Here is a 24,225-nt window from a genome sequence, read left to right on the forward strand (position 1 = left end):
AGGAGGAGCCTGAGCCTGGCAGCGCTCGCTTCCGCACCAGCCACCCCCATCGGGACCGCCCCGGCCTCGCGCCGCCGCCGTAGGAACCGTCCTGCGGCGGAACGTTTGTTCTGGAGTCAGGAACGACGGCCGGGAGTGATCCGGGAGGGGAGCGATGGCCCAGTGCGGGCGGCTGGGAGAGCCGGGCTCGGCCGTGCTGGAGGTGCCCCGCACGCCGCGGCTGGTGTGCGTGGAATACCCGGGGCTGGTGCGGGACGTCGGGGCCATGCTGCGGACGCTGGGAGGAGAGCAGGGAGTGTCGCGGGTGAGGGGACCCAGGGGGAGGGTGGAGGTGATCCGGCGGAGGGTCTGTGGGGTAGGGAGGCCAGCCCAGGCCCTGGGGAGGGGGGGGCAGGGAGCCGCCGCGTGTGGGATCGCTCTGTCCGGCTGTCCAGGCCCCGCATGTGACCGCGCAGGCTCCACGCGTGGCTCCGGGTTGACGCCGCTCGTCTGCGCGGCTGCGGCCCGCGAGAGAGGAGGCGGCAGCGGCTGCGCCTCCCCCCGGAGCGCTGCCGGCCCTGGTGGGGCGGGGGTTCTACCCCTGCGGCGGTGCGAGCGCGGGGCTGGTGCGGAGGCCCGAGGAGATGTGCCGTGCAGGTGCGGTGCTGACAGACTGTGCCTGGCCTTGCTGACAGATCTATGCAGACCCCGCCAAAAGGCTGGAGCTGTATTTCCGCCCCAAGGACCCCTACTGCCATCCTGTATGTGCTAATCGCTTCCCCACCTCCACCCTGCTGCTGAAGGTGAAGAGGAGGACCAAGAAGAAGCAGCAGCTGGATACCAAAGAACAAATCCAGCCTGAAGTCCAGTTTGAAATGGAAATCCTTGGGACTGTTGTGACTGTTTACAAATTTCAAGGTAGTGCTTGGGTTTGTGTCCACATGGCTTAAAGACAAAGTATGTGTGATGGGAAAGAGAAGTGTTTCCTTTAAACAATTCAGGACTGAAAGGAAAATCAAGTGCCCTGTTGTTATAGCCTACTTGCTGTGTAAACCTTTGCATAAACTTATCAGACTCCTGCTCATGTAAGTTGCGTGTTGTGAGAAATACTGTCATATTCACAATTAACTTTACATTGTTTTAACTTCTGTTTCCCACAGGAATGTCTGATTTCCAGTACCTGGCAATGCACTCTGGTTCTGACGGAAAACAAACTTCCATGTACAACAAAGTCCTAATGCTCAAACCAGAGAAGGAAGAATTTTTCCATAGAGAATTACCACTCTACATCCCACCACCAATTTTCTCACGTCTGGACACTCCCATTGACTATTTTTATCGGCCAGATATACAACACCGGTTAGTGCCTTTTCTCACAATGTAGCATATAGCTGTGTTGGTTCTGGAACTGACAGGTAGTGAAATGACTTGCTGATTTGATATATACTTCTACTTGAGGTATAGCCACTTGAAGATGCCTCCAATCCATTCTGACTTCACTGTTACTATGGGATCTCTGCTCTCGAAGCATCAGAGCAGAACTAAATACATAATTCATGTATTTCTCCTGTTGAAGCTGATGCCTCAATCTGGTTTACCCCTCTTGATTTGGCACAGCAGAAGCAGGCACTCTTCAGAAACTGCCTGGACAGCAGAAACCCCAGCAAAAGTCCACTTGAGGCCTTGCCAGGTGAGGGGAACTGGTGATCTGGTGAAGATGAAGAAGGCCTCCCCCAGCATGCTCCTGGAAGGACAGCATGCAGTGAGCCCAGCTTCCTGCCTGCTTCCCGCGGGCTGGAGCTGAGGGGGAGCATGCAGGAGTCAGTGCCATGTGTTCTTGTGACTGTGCTCACTGGGCTTGTTCCCTCTTAGTCACCAGTTGGTTTTCCCAGAAGAACAATCTGTGAGCTCTCCCACAAGAAACATATTTTGGTTTCTCACAGTGGTCCTTCATTGGCACTTTAAAAAAAAATCTTTCTTAACTGCGTTTCCATTTTGCCTGGTCTATGTACCTACCAAGCTGCAGTAGCTGCAGAGGAGCAAATGCAGAGGTGTGAAGCCTTTTGTGCTGCCAGTGCATTTCATACAGAGCAGTGGGGTAACTCCCCGAGAGTTTTCTGCCAGGTAGTGCAGAGACCTCTGTCATTGTGCAGCTGTATGTAGTTTTCATGTTGTTTTGCAGGTTTTTCTTTTTTTTTTTTAATTTAAACTTTCCTCAGTGGTGTCACAAGATTCCTTTATGGTAGGAGTATGTGGTGGGGAGGTGGGGTGAAAGACAAACTGACCCATTGCTCACTCAGCCGAGTCCCTTCTCTTCCAAAATCTTGAGCACAAGGTTCCATTTTTGCATGTTTCCTGTGAAGGCCCCAGGTCTGTGTGTGCCACAGGCAAAAAGCAGACCTGATCCCTTCCCTGTTTCTTAGGGAAGGCTACAACAATCCCCAGGTGTCTGGTGAGAACCTGATTGGCCTCAGCAGGGCCCGTCGCCCACACAACGCTATCTTTGTGAACTTCGATGACAAAGAGGTCCCCGCTAAACCCCTGGATGCTGCTGTACAGACCTGGAAGAAAGTGTGCACAAATCCTGTGGATAAAAAGGTGGAGGAAGAGCTGAGAAAGGTATGTACGTGCCTTACTCCTGGGCTGAGCGCTGTACTGCAGCATACTGTGAAGGACGAAACTGCATGCAGCCATGTTCTCTGACTTCCCCAAAAAATTCTTGGTGATTGTAACTGATTGATAGAGCAAGTGTCAGTAGACACCACTGACACTGCTGTGTTCAGTTCAATTGTGCAAGTCAAGATTTAAATATATTTTTGCAGCCAGTTCACATGAAGTTCCTTTTCCTGCCAATAGTTCTTGCATTACCATTTTGGTAGCCAAAGACCCCAGCACAGAAAAAAGTCCACTTGGAAAGCTGAACTGCCATTGGTATCTCACTTCCCACTGTTCCATGGTTGGTTTTGTATTATTTTAGCTCTTTGAAGTCCGTCCTATCTGGTCTCGGAATGCAGTGAAAGCCAATATCAGTGTCCACCCAGACAAGCTGAAACTTCTTTTGCCATATTTGGCCTATTACATGGTAAGTCTGTATATTTGCCCTTGTGCCTGTCTGAGGCTGCTGGGAGGCAGAGCAAGGAAGCATCAGCTGGGTGTTCCTGGCTCTTTAGCATTTTTGAGGCCCTACCACCAAAGTACCTGTGCTTAATCTTATGTAAGGAGAATGCTGGAAGGAAAGCCTAGCTTCTGAACAGACATTAAATCCATGGAGGATTCAGAAACTGTTTGCACCATTGGTTCTTATCAGTTCTGCAGTTCAGTCAGGAACTCAAATTGACTTTTCATCTGGCATAGATAGCAGATTTTTTCCAAGTAAACACTGTATGGTAACCTTGCAAGTCAGTTCGTAAAAGCTCACAAATATTTGTGCTTCGATGCATTAATTGAGTGAGTTTCAGTAGATAAATATATATTATTGTGGCAAGTGAGGAAAAGTCTGGTAAAAGAAATAACCTTTGGAAAATTAGGGGAAATGCTAGAATTTTTTAAGATCCTGTGCAACACTGCACTGAAGAAATTATGCAACACTGTCCTGTTTTTTTGTAACCATCTTCCCCCATGTGTGTTTATACAGTTAACAGGTCCTTGGAGAAGCCTATGGGTTAGGTTTGGGTATGACCCCAGAAAACACCCTGAAGCAAAGATTTATCAAGTGCTGGACTTCCGAATTCGCTGTGGAATGAAATATGGTAAAAAGGCCCAACCCACAGAGATGCTCTCTGCTTTCTGATTAATCCTGATAGTACTTTTCTTTTTACTTGTTTTTCACACTCTTTTGCCATATTTCTGCTCTGGTGAAGATTATTCCTTTTGAGCTCATTGCTCATTGTAGTTATTCCATATATTCCTTTAATACATTTATTTTACAATAGGCAATAGTCTTTCCTCATTTGGCACATTCCAAACTCAGTGGACTGACTGTATAGTCAGCTGGCTGACTTTTCTCCTCCATGCATTCAAATCCCAAGTGGATGTAGCAGACCATCTTCCCTCTCACTCAGGGGATGCACTGAGCAATACATCGTGTTACTTACCTAGTAGCTTTCCCTTGAGGAAGTTGTGAAGGACCTCATCTTGTGTGGGATGCTCAGTCTCAGACCTTTCTGAGGTCAGTCCATGGCAGAGCTAGCATCCAGTCATTGCCATCACATCACATCTCCCAATCTAAACGGTTTTATAGATGTGACAGCTCTCCTCTCCCCACCTTGCTAAAATCACGGTAGCCCAAGGATTACCCCACCTTTCGCACACCAGCCTACCACTTCTGTTACTGAGCTAGGGATATTCTGCAGCATGCTTACCCTCTGTTCATTATTGGCTTTCTCTTTTCTCCTCTAGGTTATGCCTCTAATGACATGCCTGTGAAAGCAAAACGCAGTACATATAACTACAATTTGCCCATCACAGTCAAGAAGCCTGGTATGCTGTGCCTGCCGAAGGGCTTTCTGGCTCTTTTGTTTGTTTAGTCCATCCTAATGCCAGGTGGTGAGGGGTCTTCCGTGTTCTATCTGAGCCAAAGCTGGAGCTTTATTTCTGGTTATAATGTGGTGTTGCCAGTAGAAGAATCTCCTTCTTGGAAGTGCTTTGAGAGTCTTTGGTGCATGTCTGGCTGAGCCACAGTATCTGGTAGCTGACAAGGGAGTTCTGCCAGCAATACTGATGGAATTCTGCATTCACTTCTGTTCACTGATGGCGCAGAGCAAGGGCAGTGGTTTCTGTTTTCTTTGTCAAGGAACAGTAGAAGAGGTTAAAACTCTGAACAAGTGTGCTATGGAAAAAGCCATCAAACTTGCCACTGTTCCTGTACCTGTCTAGGAGCGTCTTTGAAGAATAACAGGTGCTCAGTTGCTGGCTTGGTCTGGTTTTTGCTGACCAGCAAAGTTGAGTCAACATAGAGAAATGATATTACAATGCCACAGGATGAAAGATGTCCCTAATTAGGGCGCTTTTTTTGTCTTTCAGTAAGTCATACAGTCAGTGTACACGATCTGAAACAGGGGCTTGGTACATCCAGTGCCCCTGGTGCAAAAAAGACTACTTCCAGCAGGTATAAACTGAAGGTAAGTATTACTCTCTTTAACAAGAATCTTAAAATAACTTAGTGAAAAAGTGTTGTATACCATTTTGTCAGTCAGTGAGGGAACAGTTGCAGGTGAATTGATGTCCTCAGTTTTCCTGGGAAGCTGCTAGTTACACACACCACTACAGAATTTTGCCTACTGTGCACTGAATGTATTTCTGCAAGATGGCATTGGTACTCTCAGCCCTAGGCTTAGATGTCATGAGCATTTTGTTTCAATTGATAAAACTGGTACTTTGTGAGCAGCGAAATGCAAAAAATGGCCATGTATTTATCAGGTTGTCCTACAAAATACAGAACAGCAAAATAAATATTTAACCAGGAGTCTTTTATTATTCCCTTTTTGTTAGAATGAAACCTATGATCCACTGTTAAACAGTAACAGGCTGTATAGCTGTAGTTTGAGAGATGAAATGTGTTCTCTGCACAACTGTGCTGTTGTGACTATTGCTGCAGTGAAGTTTTGCTGCACTTCTCATTCAGCTTTATCTTTTATCATATGCAGCCCTGTGCCTTGGAACTGATTCACATTGGAAGTGCCTTGTTCTTGATTCAGCCCACTGGAAGTACTGATCAGTTATGCCAAAGTTGTCCTGTTGCATCATAAAAATGCACATTAATCTTTTCTCCTTCTTTCCTCCTCTTAGGAATCTATTTACATTTTCCAAGGAGGAGCCTTACCCCCTTATCGGCAGATGTTCTACCAGCTCTGTGATTTGAATGTGGAAAGGTATTGCACACTGGCAGCTGAGTCTTCTGTTAGAGCTGCATTTCAAAGCCAGCATAGAATCATAGAATGGTGTGAACTGGAAAGGACCTTAAGATCATCTAGTTCCTCTAGCTCCAACCTCCCTGTCATGGGAAGGGACTCCTCCCACCAGACCAGGTTCCCCAAGCCCCATCAAACCTGACCTTAAATACTGCCAGGGATGGAGCATACACAACCACCTTGGGCAGCCTGTGTCAGCACCTCACCTCTCACAGTAAAGAATTTCTTCCTTATCTCCAACCTGAATTTCCCCTGTTTCAGTTTAATCCCATCACCCCTTGTCCTATCACTACAGTCCCTGACAAAGAGTCCCATCCCACCATCCTTGTAGCCCTCTTCAGGTACTGGAAGCTGATCTGTCTCCACACAGCTTTTCCAGGCTGAAAACCCCCAATTTTGTCAACCTGTCTTTAAATAGGAGGTGCTCCAGCCTCTGATCATCCTTGTGGCCTCCTCTGGACTTGCTCCAACAGCTCCATGTCTTTCTTATGTGAGGACACCAGAACTGCACCCAGTGCTGCAAGTGGGGTCTTATAAGAGCAGAGCAGAGGGGGCAGGATCACCTCCTTCAACCTGCTGGTCATGCTACTTTTGATGCCACTCAGGACAAGGGTAGTTCTTGTGCTCAAGTGCACACTGAAGCAACTCACGTTCAGTTTCTCATCAACCAGCATACCCAAGTCCTTCTCCTCAGGCTGCTCAGAATCACTTCTCCGCCCAACCTGTAGCTGTGCCTGGGATTTTCCTGTTGTTTATAGCCAGTCCATTCCCCTCTCTCAACCATAGACTTGAGAGGTGTTTAGCTTCATTAAAATAGAACAGACTTTTCACACACGAACTTCCTGTCTCATATGACAATTACCCGAATAAAAATGGTATTCCAACTCCAATGATATTCCAACTTCCAGTGAAGTAAAAGAGAAGTAAGCCATAACGTACCTCATTTGAAGCCTGTATCTGAAAGTAGAAGGCTAACATTTATTTCTCTTTTACTGCTTTTTAGGCTACAGAAAATCATCCATCGTAATGATGGCACGGAGTCAGAATGCACAGAGCGGGATGGGTGGTGTGTTCCAAAGACTAGCGATGAGCTGCGAGATACCATGTCTCTGATGATAAAGCAGATAATCAGATCCACAAGACCTGGTAGGGATGCTTCTGAACATCACAGTGTATTACTATCTTACTGCCTACTACTACTATTGTGAATAGCTGGAAGTAAAGGTTGTCTGTTTCACCTTCCCAGTGTCACAGCCTTCAGGTTTTAAATGTCTTTGCACAGTGAAAATCAAGATCCTATTCTTAATGATGTATCTGCTGATGGCATTTTACTTTTTATTGATGTTATTAATCAAACAACAAGCAAGGAAATTATTTTTGGCATGCTGAGCCAAAGCAGTATCCCAGTGACAGAGATCAGAATCAGCCAGAAGAGGCACAGCACTGCAGATCTGCCAGTGTTCTGCTAGCATTTCTGGAGTATGGAAACAGATTGCTTTGAGATTAATCAAATTCTATTAAGATGTGAAATAGCAGCTGTGCCCCTCCAGCCTCTGCCTTCCTCTCACATGTTTTAAGAACTCCGCAGCAGATGCCTGCAAGTTTCTCTGAGAGGCATCACGGTGTCTTTCTTTCTTTCTTCCGAATTCAGCCCTTTTCTCAAATAAAAGAACCAGTGAAGATGGTGAAGAGCAGCTGGCATATGAGTCTGCAGAGGATGAGGATGATGAAGAGGAGGAAGAGGACTTCAAGCCTTCTGATGGGAGTGAAAACGAAATGGAGACAGAAATTCTGGACTATGTGTGAACTCGGTGAGCAGTCTGGCTGCTGCTAGACTAACATTGTCTCTGCTGTTGGACCCTGAGAGCCAAGGGTTCAGCAACCATGCCCAGGGTGTGGGAAAGTAAAACTTGTACTAAGAGGACGATGAGCTCTCTGCACTAACTGTGGTGGTTGGTGAAGGCTGTCATGCATTCCTGATGTTAGGGAGCATTACCTGTATTTTCATAACTGCTGGCTAATAAGTCCTCAAGTAAAGCTCAACAAACTCCTAAGACAGAGCCTAGAATCCAAACCCGCTGGTAATATACCAGAAGAGAGAAGTTGCATACTCAAATGTTTCCACGTGTAAGAACTGCACTTTAACTGGCTTGGTGTCCACATGGAAAACAGGGAATGTACATGAGGAAGGAGCACTGTAGTCTTACTGGAGTCCCCAAGGCAAGTGCTGCCCTTCTGCTTGTCTAAGGGGAATGAAAGTCCTGGGCTATGACTTGAGCATCAGACCCCACTGGTGATCTTGGAAATAAAGCCAGCAGGAAATAACACTTTCCAGCAGTGAATAACTCCTTTGTACAATATGTAGTGTATGTTGTTCTCAGGAGCCAGTGTGCTTCTCAAGCCTGTTTTGACTTCTCCAGTAGTTAGCAAAGACAGAAGGAAGCAAGCACTGGAGCAGAGCTTCAGGCCCACAGAGGCTGGCCACTTGTTAGTCTGCCACTGACAGCTGGATTGGTACCACCCTATCACAGAAATTAAGGATCTGCTGGCATTTTCGGAGTCTTGTGTGTTACGAGTACAAGGTTTCTCATTAGTTGCCAATAATACACTCTACTGCACGTTCAATGTTTTGAGAGTCTCGCGCTTGTGTGAGGCTTCTCAAAGTTTCAGCTTTTTTGATGTGCTCTGGAGTTCTGTTAGACTGAACTATTTCCTTAGGTTTGGCTTCCAGCCCACAAAAGCAACATTTGCAGGGCTCTCACACTGTGACACAGAGCTGTGCTGCTAGGTATCCAGCATATGTTTTTATGTTTGCATTTATCCCCATAGAGCTGCATTTGGGGACTCAGGTGTATGCTCACCATGGCGCGCTGGGAGATCCTGTGTTTTGCTTTGTGCTTCTGCCTCAGGGTAGCACAGGCTGCAGCTGTAGGTACAAAGGCATTGTTATGGCTTTATGACTTTGGGGGCCGAGGGGCTGCACATCTGTTGTTCCATCTAGGGTCACCTCCAGCCAAGGCAAGATGTAGATCCTGCCAGTGTGGGAATTCTGAGGCACAAGCGGCTGTGCAATGGGCTTATGCTTGTTGGTGCAGTGCATCACGGCAGTAAGAAGAAAAGGAGAGATGTAGTGGACATAGTGCTGCCATGTAAGAATATGTGCTCAGATATTAGCAAGCACCATGAATAAACATTCTTGGAAATGCTAAGAAAAACACAGGCTTCCTACGAACAGGAGGCCCAAAGCCAAAGGTGTTAGCTGTCACTTGTGCCACAGTTCATTAGTTTCCTGACATTTTCAAAATTTCCCTGTATTAGAAGGCTGCAGCAATTTGGATGTTTAATTTTGCCTCAGCAGGTAACAGCATTACCATCCCCTGAATGTACAATGCAATCCTCTCATTTCCAAAAGCCTAGGCCTTAAATGGATGTACATAGCCACAGACACAGCAAAATTCTTGATCATGCTGCTGCATCCTTAATATCCACACTGAATCAACACACCATCCAAGTAATATCCACTGCTGTTTGTGCAGTTATAGAAGATAAACATGTCGGCCATGCTAGGAAATGAGCCCTTGAGCACCAGGAGAATGATGCCTCAAACCAAGGCAGACCACTGTATCTAAACCATAAGGACCAACCACTGCATTTGCTCTTAAAGCCACCGCTTATATCAAAAGGACATCCAGTAAACTAGACGCAACCATAAAATGCAAAAGTCCCAAGAACTCACAGATTCAAATTAATAGGTTTCATTTGAAAATCAGGTATTGGTCCCTCAAACAAAAAGCCTGTATCTTACTTCAAATACAAAATAAAGCTCAGCTCAGCTGAGTTAATGTAAGGTAGTGTCCTGGTTTGAGCAGTAGCAGTCATTTTTCTCCTGCTTGGTAGATGATGCAGTGCTGTGTTTTGACTTTTGGGCTGAGAACAGTTGCTGATAGCAAGTATGTTTTGAGTTACTGCTCGGGTGTTTGGTTTGTTCAAGGCCTTTTTTCTGAGCTCATGCTCTGCCAGGGAGGAGGCCGGGAGGAAGCAGAGACAGGACACCTGACCCAGGCTAGCCAAAGAGGTATTCCATACCATAGCACGTCATACCCAGGAGGTAACCGGGAGAGACCCGGAAGGGCTGGAGCTCTGGGGGGATGGAGGAGGTATCGGTCAGTGCTCGGTCAGGCAGGGTGGAGTAAGTTATGGGTTGGTGGCTGGTGAGGTGTTGTATTCTCTTCACTTGTTATTTGCTTTACCATTATTATTTGTAGTAGTAGTAGTAGCAGTAGTAATTTATGTTATACCTTAGCCATTAAACTGTTCTTATCTCAATCCATGGGGGCTACATTCTTTGGATTCTCCTTCCTAACTCTACGGGAGTTGGGGGAGCAAAGGGGGGGGGGGTGAGTGAACGAGCTGTGTGTGGACTTGGTTTAAACCACGACAGGTAGCAACCACCTTCCCCCTGCAGTTAGGTCTACTCTTCTTTCTCCAGGAACATGCCAGCATTTTAGGGAAGGAGGACAGGACAAGTTCTGCCCTGGGACAGAGACGTTTGAACATCAGTATTTTACTGCAAAGATTAATTACATTGCTGTGTACAGGTCACACCGGGGAGTGTGCTCCTTCTCTGAAGTGGTACAAAATACATAAGGTACAGCCAGTCCCTCCAATGACACTGGGCTGCTGGGGGACTCTAGTGGGAGGGGGACCAGCATGGCCCCAGGGTGGGCAGGAGCTGTAGAGCAGAGGGAGAACCCTGGGTGCTGGTGCCCAAGGGCTGGGTTTTGAGCAGGGTGGGAGGCAGGAGGCTGCCCCTGTGTCAGGGAGCCATGGGCTCCCATCATGTGCAGAGATGTGCAATGCCACCCTAGGGGATAGAGGGCTGGGAGAGCACACTGCCAGCAGCCCCGGCCCCTGGAGCGTGGCCATGCAGCCTTGCTGCATCCCCAGGCACTGCCCCAGGCCCCTCTGCTACAGAAGAGGTGCTGCAACCCCCAGGAGCATGGACAGAGGGAAGCAGGAACAATACACTGGAAGGAAGCACGCTGAAAGGAAAAAAAAAAAAAAAGAGATGGAGGCAGGAGTAAAAAATGGTCCCCTTTTGGTTAGTGTTTCCTACGACGATTAAAACAAGCACCTCTGCTCCTGCTTGGATGGTAGAAAAGCAAGGGAGGGGGTGGGCAGCAGTGTCTGCACCCCATGAGCATGGCAGAGACACTCTGCTGCTATCACTGTCCCTCCAGGCATCCTTAAATACCAGGGCGGGGAGAGGGACTGGACTGCAGGGCAGGCGGAGACTGAATTAGTAAAATGTACAAGTTTGACTCTTCTATTTACAACCAATAAATATTGGGGGGGGGGGGATCAGTAAACTATTTTGTTTTATACAAAAGAAGTCTCAGTGCTGCTTCTCCCATGGTCAGTGTTTGAAAAAAGTCTGGTTGAAGCCCAAGGCGAGTGGCACTTTCTGTGGGCAGCCACTGGGGCACCAGGAGCTCTGGCTCCTCGCCTGCCCATGCAGACCCAAGGTCCCTATTTACACAAGTTCAAACAGAATTTTGCTCTCCTCCTCGTGAGCTGGCAGCACTTGGGGCACAGCCCAAAGCTTCTCCCGACGACAGAAGAGACGCTGGCATTTGATCTTTGGTGCAAGTTTGAACACGGGCTGTCAAAGTCCAGCTGAGGACATGCTGGACTGGGAGAGAAGAGAGACCATGCAGGCTTTCAGCTCTTAAAGAGTATGAGGCACCAATCCATCATGGCATGGACACAGCCCTCCTCCACAAGGCTCCAAGCATCAGTGCAGGGCTGCATCCTTTCCAGCTCACTTCCCAGACCAGGGCATCCACAGCTTCTCCCAAAGGAATGACAGGCAGAGAGAAGTGTGGCAACAGTGACGCCAGTTCTCCCGGGGAGGAAGGACATGGAGGTAAAACAACACCAGGAAAGTTGGGAAGAAAAGTACCCCACCATGTACTTGGCCTCTACTCCTTGCAAATGGCCCCTCTTGTGAGTCACTACTCTCTGGCTTGCTCGGACACAAGGCACCTACGGCAAAGGCAGCTCCAGCTACAGGCTGCCCAGTGGCTGGGCTGGACTAGTGTCACACCAGGCGGGAGGGGAAGAGAAACAGAAACAGAAAGGGAGAGAGAAAAAGAGAGATAGGCCCCCATCCTCCTGTCTTCCTGTGCAGAAACAAGGACCCAACTGAAACAGGCCGAGGTCAACACTGGCTGCCGAAGTGCCCGGCTCTTGGTGCATGAGGGCAATGCACAGTGGGACCTGTGGGCAAGGGCCGCTGCTCTTGCTGTGCCAGGCAGCACAAGGACCAGCTGCAGCCAAGGCCGAATCAGCATGCCCCCAAAGCCCCGCTGGTGATGGGTGGCAGCAGCTGAGGCTAGAAGACAGTGGGCTGAGGCTAGAAGATGCCTTTGGCGATCTTCAGGCCTTTCTGCTTCATCCTGGGCAAGGTGGAGCTAGAGCCATGTTTGATCTTCACTCCCTTGGAGAAGCCCCTCTTCTTGAGCACAAAGTCATAGTTGGCAGCAGAGTTCATGGCATAGAAGACATTGGCATTGTCAGGGATCTTCAGCTCTGGAAATGACCAAGGATGGGGTCAGTTGGGTACCCTTTCCCTGAAGGGGGGGGAGAATGGGGCTGAGAGCTTTCCCCAGATACTGACACTTCCAAGTCCAGCTTCGAAGCCAAGCTGCAGGGCTGCATGGCTGGCTGGCTATACAGACCTCAGGAAAGCCCCCACACCCCAGCACACACCTCTCTCCTCTGAGATGATCTGAACGAGCTCATAGTCTTCTGGCCTGTCCCCATCCAAGTTGTGTTTCGCCATGGCCTTGCGAATAACAACTGGGGTCTTATCCTGGCTCGTCACCTGCAAGCAGAGAACATTATTAACCCAGGGGTGCAAAACACTGCAAAGCCTCTCATTGTGGCCCACCTCCAAAATGGGCCCTGCCCACAACCAAGTGCGTGAGCCACCTTTCCTGGCATCACCACTCATGCCCCACACTAACCAGGATGCTCTTGTACATGTTGCCATTGTCCACAGCCAGGCTGACACGGATGATGCAACAGTCATCGACCTGCTGGTTGTAGAGGGGCAGCGACAGGGATGAGTAGCTGGAGATGCCAGAGACTGAGCGCTTGTGGGTACGGGAGGCCGTCACTGGTGTGGAGGAGACTGAAGAGGACGAGGCACTGCTGGAGCCTGAGCCAATGCCTGATGTGTCCAGGGAGGAGAGGGATGTGGATTCCCAGAACTGGAGGGCAGGGAGGAGAGGGGATGCGGAGGACACAGCGGGTTTAACTTCTCCATTGGCCACAGACAGGGCGTACCAGCGCTGGGGGAGGGAAGCCAGAGGGATCTCACTGACCTGTGACAATAGGGGACTGACATGATTACAGCCACCAGAGGTGCGACAGCCTTGTCATTCCGCTGGAGCAGCAAAGGGGAGAGGCCTCCCTCACCCCAGCAGGTCAGAGACAACCCCTGGGAACCCCTCAGACCCAGCGCCAGTGCTGGGGCAGTTCCCACACAATGGCCACACCTGCCTCCAGAGGCCTGGACCCCATGAGCTGCCCCATACCTTCTTCTCCTGGCAGTCGGGGGACTCAGGGATGAAGCTGATGTTGATCTCCTCCACATCGGAACTGCTGGAGCCAGCAGAGGTGACGCTTACTGAGTCAGTGGCATCCCCGCTGCACAGGTACTGCCCGCATTTGAGCTGATCGAAGGATTTTGAGTGGGAGCTGCTGCTGCCGCAGGGCTCGGTGCCTGGTGGCTGCCGGCTGCCAGGAGAGATGCAGGGCAGGTGAGAACGGGGCAGAGAGGTGTGCACTTGGCTGGCAGGACAGCGGCCACCCAAGCCTGGCTCCCTGCAATGCTCAGCCAGAGATGCCCCACATTGGTCCCTGCCTCCACCCTGCAACCTTCCGGGGAGCAGACTCACTCGCTCCATCGCTTGATGATGCCTGTGTTTTTCTTTGCCTTCAACGTGTTGCTGGCTGACTCTGACAGTGGCTCAATCTCACATGACAGCCCGTAACTAGGAGGGGAAAGATGAGGGTTTGAGTTCTCCATGCTGCCATGGTTGTGGAGAGGAGGCAGCGCAGACACTGGAGAATTGGGCAGCTGCTGCTCATTAGCTGGAGGAGACCAGTGGTGGGCCCTCCCCATGCACTAGCAGCAGCACAGCCTTAGTCCCCTATCACACCCACCTCTCAGCCTCACTGAGCCGCTCCAGGCTGTGGAACCAGTCCACAAACTGGTCCTCCCGTGTGAAGCTGTAGTTGTTGCAGGCTGACTGAAGCAGCTTGATCTGAGCAATAACTTCAAACTCCTGCAGTAAATAGAGGCCGTGAGACCAGATCTGTTTGCCAGCCACAGTCTTCTCCAAAACAGGCCAGCCCCATGTATGGAGGCAGATGTAAAGGACCAGAATCCTTCTCTCAAAAAATGAAGGCATGACAGCAAAACAGGAGAGGGATCAATCCCAAAGAGACTGGCATAGCTTGGGCTAGCACCAAGTCAGCCTCCTCCTTCCACCCTGCTGTGCTGCAGACTGGGAAAAGCTCTCACCTTCCTTCTCTTCTCAAAGTTGATCAGCCCGCCCTGGAAAAGAGTGAGCCAAATGTCAGTATGTAGCAGTCAGAAAAATACTGCTCTCATCCCTCCCTGCCACTACAGTGCCTGTGTCCCTGCCAAGGAGCAGCGTGAGCCTGGCCCATTTCCATGTGCTGACAGACGTGGATGTGCAGGGTGCAGTGTCAGATGCAGGATGCACAGAGAACAAGCCCTTCTGAGGTGGCTGTGTGGAGAAGGGAGAGGAAGGGAAGAACAGAGATGGAGGGACATACATCCAGGAAATCCTTCATGGCGGTGTCAAGCATCACCAGGTCCGTGAGGAAGGTGCCAAGGTAGGGAATGGTGCCCTGCATCACACCCTGTGGGAACAGAAGGGACAGCAAGGTCAGCAGAGAGCTGGGACCAGCCTGAGCAGCTGCCAGGGAGGGGGCATAGGGGCACCTGTGTCAGACTCACCATTTCTCTCTGCTGCTGCTGCCGCTTCTGAGCCCTCTTTGGGTTGATCTCCAAGGTGGCAAATTTGGATGTGCCCTCCTGGATGGTGGGGAGAGGTGGGGATCAGCACAGGTGGGAAATTGCACTACTAGATGAGCTAAAATTCACACCTGCTTTTATTTGTACAACCTTCCTTGTAGAGGAAAATAGGGATGAAGAAAAGGGGAAGAAATCAAACCTGAGATTTTTCATGGCTCACAGAGAGGAGCAGCTTAGTGAACAGGAACTGCTGTTCCCATTTCCAGCTCTGTATAAACCTTCTCAATGGAATGGTTTGTTCCTTTTTGCATTTTATGTCCTCTCAGCCCCCAAACTGTGAAGCTGCAGAGAGGCTCCAATGGGAAGGACAGTTTTGCTGCATCCTTCCACAAACCCTACAGCCCCACCAGACACCAAGGGGATTTCACACTGTGCTGTTAAAATGCAGCTGCTTCTGGGGAGAAGCTGTCACCTGATGCACTGGATCCTATCCCACTGATTATCTCTGCTTGCAGAGTATTTGTAGGCTGCAATGTTGACTTTTTGGCGGAGAAGCAGAAAGCCCAGCCTAGTCCAAAACCCCTGCCTGCTCCCCAGACCCAGCACGCCCTGTCTGTACCCCTGCCTGACACCCCAGCAGCACTGACAAGGCTTTATCCTGGTGACTGCAACACTGCAGAAACTTGTGCTGGCACCAGCCCGAGCTCCATGCCAAAGACAGAGAGATGTGGATGCCACTTCCCCATACCTTAATGAGAAGCTCCCGGCTCAGTGAGTGGTTGTTCTCGTCGGAGAAGATCTCTGAGAGCTCATGGAAAGTGCGGAAGCTCTCCCTGCTCAGGGGAAAAGTCAGCAGTGCTGTCACAGTCAGTCTCCTCCTCTGCTCACCCAAATGACCCCAGCTCTGATCATAGCTCTAGAAGGGCCTTGCTGTCTGGGGGCTACTGCAGGGTGTTTCACATGGAAAGGAGGTCATAATACTTTTATCTCCTCCCTGACCCCTTACACTGCTCCCTGTGTTCTGGGCACACTACAAGAAGCAATACTGGAGCTGAGATGATCCCATCTACATATACAAGGACCCCAGCAGCCACAGCATAACCTGCCCCCTGAAACCTCCCAGCAGCCACATGAACCCAGCAGGTGCTCCTCACCGCAGGACCTCGTCCCAGGTCTTCTTCAGCCGGTGAACAGCGTTGCACTGCAGAGCCGAGAGAATGGCTCGGAGGGAGGAGAAGTTCTTCAGGATGCGGCACTCCTGGGGCAGACAAGGAGATGCCAGGACTCAGCATTAAAGAAAGCTCAGGGATCTCCTGGGATTCATGCACTGCAAAACCTCAGCCCTTGGTCTGAGAGGGAGAGTAAGCTGTCCTACCCGAGCCACTTCGATCCACCGCTCCACCACTTTAGCCCTGTGCTGTGGCTTCAGGGACCGGTCTCCGAGACATGTGGCAATGACACAGTTGGCCACACTATTAAACTGCGAGACCGTGGCACGGATGGTGGGTGCCAGGTGTTCTTTGCCCTTCTTGTCTCGTTGGGACCAAATGCAGCCCAGACAGTGGTAAGGCACCACTTTCTTAAACAGTTCCTGGAAGATAAAGGCATAGAGATGGGTGTCTGCTTTTCCTGGGAAAAGAACAAGCCAGGAGGAAGAGATAGCTGGAAGGAGACAGGCCTGTGCCCAGAGTTGCAGGTATCAGGCAGGCAAAGCACCATTGACCTAGCTATTGGATGAATACTCACAGCATCCATCAGTGTGAATTGTTCTGCTACCATCTCTGGGGAGAAGGAGAGGAAATCCGGCTTCCCATCCCTGACCCCGTTCTCTTCCACCAGCTGAAAGGTGCAGCCACTGTGGTCCACAGCTGTGAGAGATGGTGTGAAGCTGAGCACCACAGTGCTGACAGGAGCTGGGGCCCATGCTGAACCACTTCAGCTCTACCATGAACACCCATATCCCACCACCCAGGCTCTTAATTCCCATCTGGCTTCACACCACGATAAACAAGACTCAGATAAAAGCATAGTCATTTTAAACCTGGACCCAAGTATCTGCAGAGGCTTAAGAGCAGATAAGCTAGTCCATTTAGAAATCCCACTTCTGGTGCAGTTGGACTAGCTTCCCGGTGTACCTTCATGTAAACACACGCAGGGTTTATGGGGGTTCAGCCATGTGGCAAGACCCGAGGTTTTGGAGACCCTTAATGCCAACCAGTAGCACTACCTCCACCTGCAACCCCAAACGGCTCCCTGCAAGCAGGAAAAGGACCCCCACCTTCCACCTCGGACTCGCTCTGCTCTTGCTGCTGGAACTGGGCTAGCAGGATGCAGGCTCGGCGCTCCAAGTCTGAGCCAGGGATGTTGTGGCGCACATAAGAGATAAGCTGCTTGAGGCAGGTAAAGTCTGGGGGCTTGCGGAAGTCCTCCGAGTACTGGTCCAGCCAGGCACCCAGGATGGAGGAGATGGTGCTGCAGGGAGGGGAGGAAACACAGGCAAGCCTGTGTGAGAATCAGGTGCCAGGAGACAACCATGTGCACTCTTCTCATGAGCATCCCCATGAGCCTCAGGTGCACTTCTGGGACAAGAGGAATAACATATGCCTGTGAGCGAGAACCAAAGAGCTGTCACCCACAGTGCAGTCAGACTTACTTCTTCAGCTCCATCCTCTCATCCACAGCATGCCTGGCATGGTCCCCATTCACCTGCACATGGAGTTTGCCGTACCTGGTGGGGCACAGTGTGGAAGTAGTGAGCATCCTTGAATCAGCTGCCTCTTCTCCCTCCACATCACCCCCAGCTCTGCCAGGGGGTCAGGATGAACTTCCTAGGCACTGTACTGTTCCCTCCTCTCTGCCACAGCCCCCATGCTATGGGAATAGGGAAGCAGCCGGCACTGGCCATCTCACAGCAGGGTACCAGATGGAAGGGCTCCAGCTTTCTGGGAGGCTGTGTCCTCCCTGCCCAGCCCCAAACCCTTCATGTTGATGGAGCTGGGAGAAGCCCATCAGCCCTCCAAGGTGTGGCAGCAAAAGAAGCTGGGGCTCTCCTTGTTGAGGGGGCTTAGACACCACCCCAGCTGTGTTTTGGGGCTCAGGGCAGCCTCACCTGTTAAGCAGCAGATCCAGCACTTGCTTGGTGGTAGCGAAGGCCCGGTAAGTGCACAGGAAGATGGTGACATAGGTGGAGTCATTGCCCTTGAAGGCTGAGACCAGGTATTCTACCAGCTTCTCCAAGGTCCCAGCTTTTATTGTCCGTACCTTGCATGTCTCATAGAGGTTTAAGGCTGACTCATTCTCAAACTGTGGGGACAGGATCAGAAGCCAGTAGGCTGGGTGAAGACAGACACTTTCAGCTTCACAAGACACTATTCGGGTCTAGGCAGGGCCCATGGACATCCTACACAGGGCCTGGGGCTCTCATGATGGGCCCGAGAAAGGGAAACCAGGTCTCTTCAGACACCAAATACCAGCACACAGCTGAGAAAACTAGAGCATTTGGGAAATGCCAGGAAAGGCCTCAAGGTTGCCAAAATCTAGATGCAAATCAGAGTTGCCCTTTCTGCAAAATGGGCTTTAGATTGTTTCCCCCATGCCCCTTCCTGTGGGGCAGAGGCCAGCAGGTGCTCCTATGCCACTGCTCCCAAGTAATTACATGATTCCCAGATAAGGCTTGGAAGGACACCCACCAGGACAGGAGGGTTTGGAGGAGCAAGAAGAGGGCAAGACATGTGCTGGTATCAACCCTGCAAGGCTTTGACTCTGGCAGAAAACATCTTTAAAACATCCTCTCGCGGGAGGCTGGTGAAGCCCTTAGCTTACCCCCAGCCACCGCTGCCCTTTGTTGGCTGTGTGATGGAGCTGCACTTTCCGAAGCGATATGCTGTAGATCACGCCATCCTCCAGCTCTTCTCCAATCTCCTGTGTGGAGCTCTGCACAAAAGGATACGATACACCATGAAATAAGGAGAATAAAATGTGGCAGAAATACTCTTTCAGGCTCACATGAGGCATCCCAGCAAGCCAAAGGCAATGGCTGGCAGGCAGTGAGAGTCTCTCTCACTACTCCAAACCAGGTGACAACTTTCTGGCCAGATTAAAGCCTGGGCCCACCTGAGCCAGCACACAGGCAGAGCCAGGACTTTGGGAAGCTGCTCTGGGTCTGCTCCATGTCCCTCCAGTTAAGTGTCTCAGCCCTTCCTACCTGTGCCAGCACCAGGTATGAGGCAGAATGAGGACCCCTTGCCAGGCAGTGAGGGGAGCAGGTGGCAGCACATCCCTGCACCCAGCCCTGGCTGTTTCTCCATCCTCAAGCCTTTGCCTTTCTCACAACATGACATTGCTGCCTGGTCTGACCATATTCTCAGTAATCTGCTTTTGCAGAAATTGAGCACCTCAGCACACTTTGGTAATAAATAATAACTGTCAAAGCACGCTGCCCACATGCTTTGGCAGTGCTGGCCACGCACAGGAGGCAGAAATCCAAAGGGGGAGCTCAAAGCTGAGGGGAAACCCCAGGAAACCACACTGAGATGGGCTTGGGCACAGCAGGGACACATCCCTGTAACCTCTGGGGACAGGCACTTCTGGCCCACAGCCCAACCCAGCCACGAGGCTCCCATTTCTGCTCTGCAGAATGGGGACCATCTAAAATTTGGCAAGGAAAGAGAGGATGAATCTCCAGGCAGGTGTCCAGGCATGCATGTCCCTTAGCCCCACATGCCAGCATGGGGCTCCACCGCAGCTCCAGCCCCACAAGGACAATCTGTTTCCCTCCTTCTCTCTAACCACACTCTGGTGAGTCAATGCCCCTGTTAAGAAGGATTTATCCAGATCCTTTCAGTGTGGAATCTCCCCTGCCCTCCATCACCCATACCAAATGGTGGGACACAGTGTAACATGCAGCAAAACCCCACTGCTCAAGCAATGCCTGGAAGAAGTAAGCGGTTAGCAGGAAGATGTGACCACATGCTGGGGTGCAGGGGCTCAGGAACAAGCCGCCCTGCATATCACAGTGCAGCCAAGGGTTAGAGCCACCCCACAGCTTCCCTTGAAATCTGCCTCTCAGGAGCATAAAAACCTCTGAGCAATGCAACCACACAAGGCTTTTCAGGAGAGATGCTGCCATGGGGCCACCCAGGACAGTGTCTCAGGAGCAGTGCTGTTCCCTGCAAAATATTGTCCTCCCAAACTGTTCCCTGTGAACATGGGAACAGCCATACCCAAGGCCCTGGCTTCAGATGGCACTGCCCATCTCAAGAGACACTGAGTAGAAAGTACTGAACACGACCCTGAGCTGATGTATCAAACGTGCACCTAACATGCTCTTCAACCACCATCTTCTATCATTGCCATCACAGCAGCGGTCACTGTGCTATTGTCACACCCTGCTCAAATCAAGTGCTTGTTGTGAGCAAGGAATCAGGGCAGGGAACCATAGCTAGTTCCAAAACTAAGGGGAAAACTTCAAAGAGCTTGTTGTTCATAGTTCTAATGAACGAGGACAGAGCCTGGGCAAGGTTACTGGACTTCTCACTTTCTGCTGAACCTGCTCTTCTCATTTCATGCCAGATTATGGAGAGGTTTTGTTTGTTGAAGCGCAAGGGTTTGTAAAGCTCCTAACTCCAGCTGTACTGCATCATCAAATGCCTTTCCCTGGATTCACTGGCTTCCAGACCAACCCTGACAGCACCTGCTCAAGGCAGCGGACACAGACATCCTTCCAGACACCTGCATCAGTCTCTCTTCTTCTATGCTCTGGGATAATTTATGGTGTAAGTTTATGTTCAAGTATAAACAGGTCTGAATCTCAAGAATGGAAAAGGCACCCAACAGCACACATGCCCTGCGCCCTCCTAGACAGCATGACATGAAAATACATCTCCCTCCTGCCTCCATAAATCTTCCAAAGTGATGATGATGGCTGCTGGGGGTAGTGCAGCTCTAAGTCCAACCCTCTCCCAGCCTAGCTGGCCCAGGCCCAGGCAGGCTGACAGCCCTGAGCCCCATCACACAGCCTGGACACCAACAGGGCCACGAACAGGCCCCTGAGCCCACCCTGACTCCCTGCTCCTCTGCAGCCCCGTGTCACACCTGCATTGAGAGCTCCACCAGAGCAGCCATCCAGGACACCGGCCCCAGTGTAGGAAGACGAAGCTGTTTAAAACACAGCAAGGGGAAGGTGACCCTGGAACACAGCTAAAGGCACTGGCAGCCAAGAGCACTGGGCTTCTCCCCCATCACTTCTCACATCGAAAGCTCACAGCCCTCCAGCCTCACAACATGCCTTAGCTGGGAGCTGAAGGGACTGACAAGGCATCATGACAAAGCTGCCAGCAATGCCTTGCACGTGCTCTAAATCAATGCCCTGCAGTGAAGGTACCTAACTTGAGCCCAAGTCAGCCAATTTGTCTTTCTTCCATCTATAGATTCTGTTTCCAGCAAAATGAAAGAAAAGCTGTGGAAACTCTTCCCAGTCTGCCCACAGAGACCATCAGAACCTGGTGCTCAAAGCTATGTGCTGTCCTCCGGAAGTGACAGCAGTAGATAACTCTTGAGCACACAAGCCCACTGCCCATGGGGCAGTGATAGAGATGAGGGATCACTACCAACAATGCTTTACATCAGCTGTCCTGGGATCAATCCCAGGTTTTATCACCCAGCCTGCAGATAAGCCCTACCCTTGTGTGTCTTTCAGTTATGCTGACTTCAGGCTGGAGGAAAACTCTGGGTCCAGCAGGATCAGCAGAACCCCATCCGGTCTCTCAGAAAAGAGATTTGGCTGGGCAGTTAGAACTCCAGACACAAACATCAAGAAAAAACAGATGCTTTAGAGATGCAATTAAATTAATAAAGAAACTAAATCATACAGGAGGATAAAATGTCCTTGGATCAATCCATGAATCATTGGCAGCTGCTATGCAACTACAGTGGAAAGTATTGCCACAACTGCACAGGGGTTTTCACTGTGTTTCATGTCACACAGAGGATACACCCAATTTTTACGTGCATAGAAGCAAAATTCATTTCCTTCCCATATTCAAGATTGTCATATTCATTAATTTTTTGTCTTGCTGACTTGTGTGATATCCCCCAAAGTTCCTCCTTTGCAAACCACACATGCAGTACTGCAGTTTCGCAGCAGTCTCTAGCAAGGCTCATGCCAAGAGCCAGGCAAGCTGCTACACTGGCACATTTTAAGATTTGGCTATTTATATTCTATGTGAGCTTCCTTTTTCCTACAGCTGCTTCTCCAAGATGCTGATTGTGCATTCTGCACATGTTGGTTAAAAACCAAAGAAGCAAAAGCCAGCAGCAGGGTGGAACAAGTGAAGTCCTGCTTAGCACCTGCAATGAATTTGCACGCTTCTCCCTTCACAGATGCAGACACTGGGTGGGAGCAGGCCTAGGGGGGACAAAAACCCTTGACGTGTGTCTTATGTACACTGCAATCCTAAGTATGGCACTCACACCAGGATTTCCAGCAAGTCAAACAAAGATGAACATCTTCAAAACAGTCTTTAAAGAGCTCTGACAGACAAATGCTGGTAAATATTACTGCAAGTACTCCCCACTGCCTGCTCTACACATCTGCTGGAGTTTTCTGCTCCTCACAGAAGAAGGGAACGTGAGTCAGGGCTCAGCCAGCACAACCACAGCCCAGCACACAGTGGTTCAACTTGAATAACTGAGCACCACACCATAGCAGAGGTCCCTTCTGCTTACTGCATCACGTTGGTAGAAGAGAGACATCCAACAGGCCCAGAGAGCTCTTGGCTCAGCTGCAATGAGATACAGCAAAGCTTTTCTGTGAAAGCACTAGCTTTGAGGATGTTGATGGTTATGGCTGTTGTGGAAGTGACTCAGCACCCCAGAAAGTGTGATCCAATGCATTTCAAGATGGGCACCAAAAAAGGGAAGACATAGGTAATGAACATTTGAGCATTTCTGGAGTTCAGTGTGCAACCCTGCTCCTCTCCAGACAGCAGGAAAAAGGCTTCTCAATGGAGGGGTGCAAGAAAAAAAATGCATGTTTAACACAGGATCAGACACCCAACTCTGCAGAGTGGAAGCTTCTGCAGAAGCAGCTGTAAGAGAGCTCTGCAAGAGTTCATCCCTTGAAACATGAAACAGGAGGTCAGCACCTGATGGCTTGCCTGGTTTTAGGCTGCCTCTTCCAACTTCAGATAGCCCTGGGCTGCATGAGCAACCTCCCACAGTTCAAAACCTTTGTGACTACACCAGGGAGGAATTCCTACTCTCCATGCTCTGGTGAATGCTCTAGTACATGGTGTGGTGTCAAATCGTATCTTCACGCTGAGGTTTAATAATGAGGTCTAAGACATAGACAAGGTTCGTGAGCTTGGATAAAGGGCTATGGTGTGAGGGATCCTTGCAGGAGCCAGGCAGAGAGCAGCAGGGAATCTGCCTTTGTCTCTTCTTGCTAGCTGAAGAGAGGGGAAAAATGCAAAAGCCAAACAGCAAAGTGAAATATTGGCATGGGGTCTGCATTTTGGAAAGTGCTTTAGTTCAGTCACAAAGATGGTTTTAGTAAGACAGAAACAAAGTACAGGATTAAGCATAAGCATGACAGCACCCCTGTGTGTTACACACAGACAATTACCCAAAAATTACCATGTCTTCAGAGCTCTGATCTATGTCCTGGGTTAGCACACTAGCCTCCAAAGACACAAACCAATGAACTGTTATTGGAAAGACGTATTAATTTCAGCACACACGGAAGAGGCAAAGCTGCTTAAAGTGCTTTTACTGATGCTTCCTGGACAACAGCTGGTTTAAAGATCAAGATATTCATGTTACTCTGTTCCCTTTCAGCTGGGCTACACAAAATGCCTGTTCTATAGTCAGGTATAACACAGCACCCAGAGTATCTCTGCACTGTGATTTCAAAGAGCCACTATCAGCCACAGAGAGAAGCAGATGCTAACCCTGTCCATGGGAAGCCAGGGACCTGCACTTCCTGGGAATTGGCATTGTTGCTGGCTAACAAGACAAGAAAAGGCAGAGCTGAACCTGGGAGACATCACCAGGGGTTTCTCATTGAAGCTCTGCATTTGCACAAGTTTGAGAGGACTTGGGGAAAGCTGGGAAAGCTGTAAACAGAACGTGGGGAGTTGGTCTTTACAGCCCTCAGCCCCTTCTCATAATAAGCCCTTTCCACTGGCAAGGGGAAATAAGCCTTTACAGGAGAAAAAAAACCCACCTCCACCAAGGACCACGTCCTCCACAGCTGACACAAGCCCA

General features: G+C 50.1%; 2 protein-coding genes across 8 annotated transcripts in view; one reads left to right on the plus strand and one right to left on the minus strand.

The window, feature by feature from the left end:
* The first annotated feature begins 63 nt into the window (after positions 1-63).
* On the plus strand, positions 64-8,218 carry GTF3C5 (general transcription factor IIIC subunit 5). 2 transcript variants are annotated; one of them, XM_005142494.4, is made up of 11 exons: positions 64-304; positions 675-897; positions 1,140-1,338; positions 2,403-2,598; positions 2,957-3,061; positions 3,614-3,728; positions 4,378-4,458; positions 5,002-5,099; positions 5,767-5,849; positions 6,892-7,034; positions 7,540-8,218. In XM_005142494.4, exons 1-11 carry the CDS (start codon positions 155-157, stop codon positions 7,692-7,694), a joined length of 1,548 nt encoding a protein of 515 aa, XP_005142551.4. In that variant the 5' UTR covers positions 64-154; the 3' UTR covers positions 7,695-8,218. The 2 variants fall into 2 exon arrangements, with proteins under 2 accessions (XP_005142551.4, XP_030899033.1); XM_031043173.2 differs by lacking the exon at positions 675-897 and having other exon boundaries at positions 182-304.
* A 2,214-nt stretch (positions 8,219-10,432) lies between these two features.
* RALGDS (ral guanine nucleotide dissociation stimulator) overlaps positions 10,433-24,225 on the minus strand; it is a 57,135-nt gene continuing 43,342 nt past the window's right edge. For 4 of the 6 annotated variants that reach the window (XM_034067633.1, XM_031043193.2, XM_031043196.2 and 1 more), the window contains exons 2-18: positions 18,784-18,894; positions 18,071-18,264; positions 17,615-17,689; positions 17,240-17,433; positions 16,708-16,829; positions 16,337-16,552; positions 16,116-16,219; positions 15,710-15,794; positions 14,944-15,021; positions 14,760-14,846; positions 14,482-14,514; positions 14,121-14,242; positions 13,853-13,948; positions 13,490-13,691; positions 12,917-13,276; positions 12,660-12,774; positions 10,433-12,479 (exon numbers count right to left, since the gene is read on the minus strand). In XM_034067633.1, the coding sequence (XP_033923524.1) occupies positions 12,304-12,479; positions 12,660-12,774; positions 12,917-13,276; positions 13,490-13,691; positions 13,853-13,948; positions 14,121-14,242; positions 14,482-14,514; positions 14,760-14,846; positions 14,944-15,021; positions 15,710-15,794; positions 16,116-16,219; positions 16,337-16,552; positions 16,708-16,829; positions 17,240-17,433; positions 17,615-17,689; positions 18,071-18,264; positions 18,784-18,894 (2,370 nt within the window). In that variant the 3' untranslated portion in view covers positions 10,433-12,303. The remainder of the gene's footprint in view (positions 12,480-12,659; positions 12,775-12,916; positions 13,277-13,489; positions 13,692-13,852; positions 13,949-14,120; positions 14,243-14,481; positions 14,515-14,759; positions 14,847-14,943; positions 15,022-15,709; positions 15,795-16,115; positions 16,220-16,336; positions 16,553-16,707; positions 16,830-17,239; positions 17,434-17,614; positions 17,690-18,070; positions 18,265-18,783; positions 18,895-24,225) is intronic. The other 2 variants (XM_034067632.1, XM_034067631.1) reach the window with 2 other exon arrangements.

Source organism: Melopsittacus undulatus, chromosome 11, assembly GCF_012275295.1.
Source record: "Melopsittacus undulatus isolate bMelUnd1 chromosome 11, bMelUnd1.mat.Z, whole genome shotgun sequence".
Classification (NCBI taxonomy): Eukaryota; Metazoa; Chordata; class Aves; order Psittaciformes; family Psittaculidae; genus Melopsittacus; species Melopsittacus undulatus.

Bases quoted from the DNA above. Each gene is read 5' to 3' on its own strand.
- GTF3C5 (XM_005142494.4), top strand. From the start codon at position 155: ATGGCCCAGTGCGGGCGGCTGGGAGAGCCGGGCTCGGCCGTGCTGGAG. The intron at 898-1,139 runs GTAGTGCTTGGG...TGTTTCCCACAG, and splicing joins GACTGTTTACAAATTTCAAG to GAATGTCTGATTTCCAGTAC. The intron at 5,850-6,891 runs GTATTGCACACT...ACTGCTTTTTAG, and splicing joins TGTGATTTGAATGTGGAAAG to GCTACAGAAAATCATCCATC.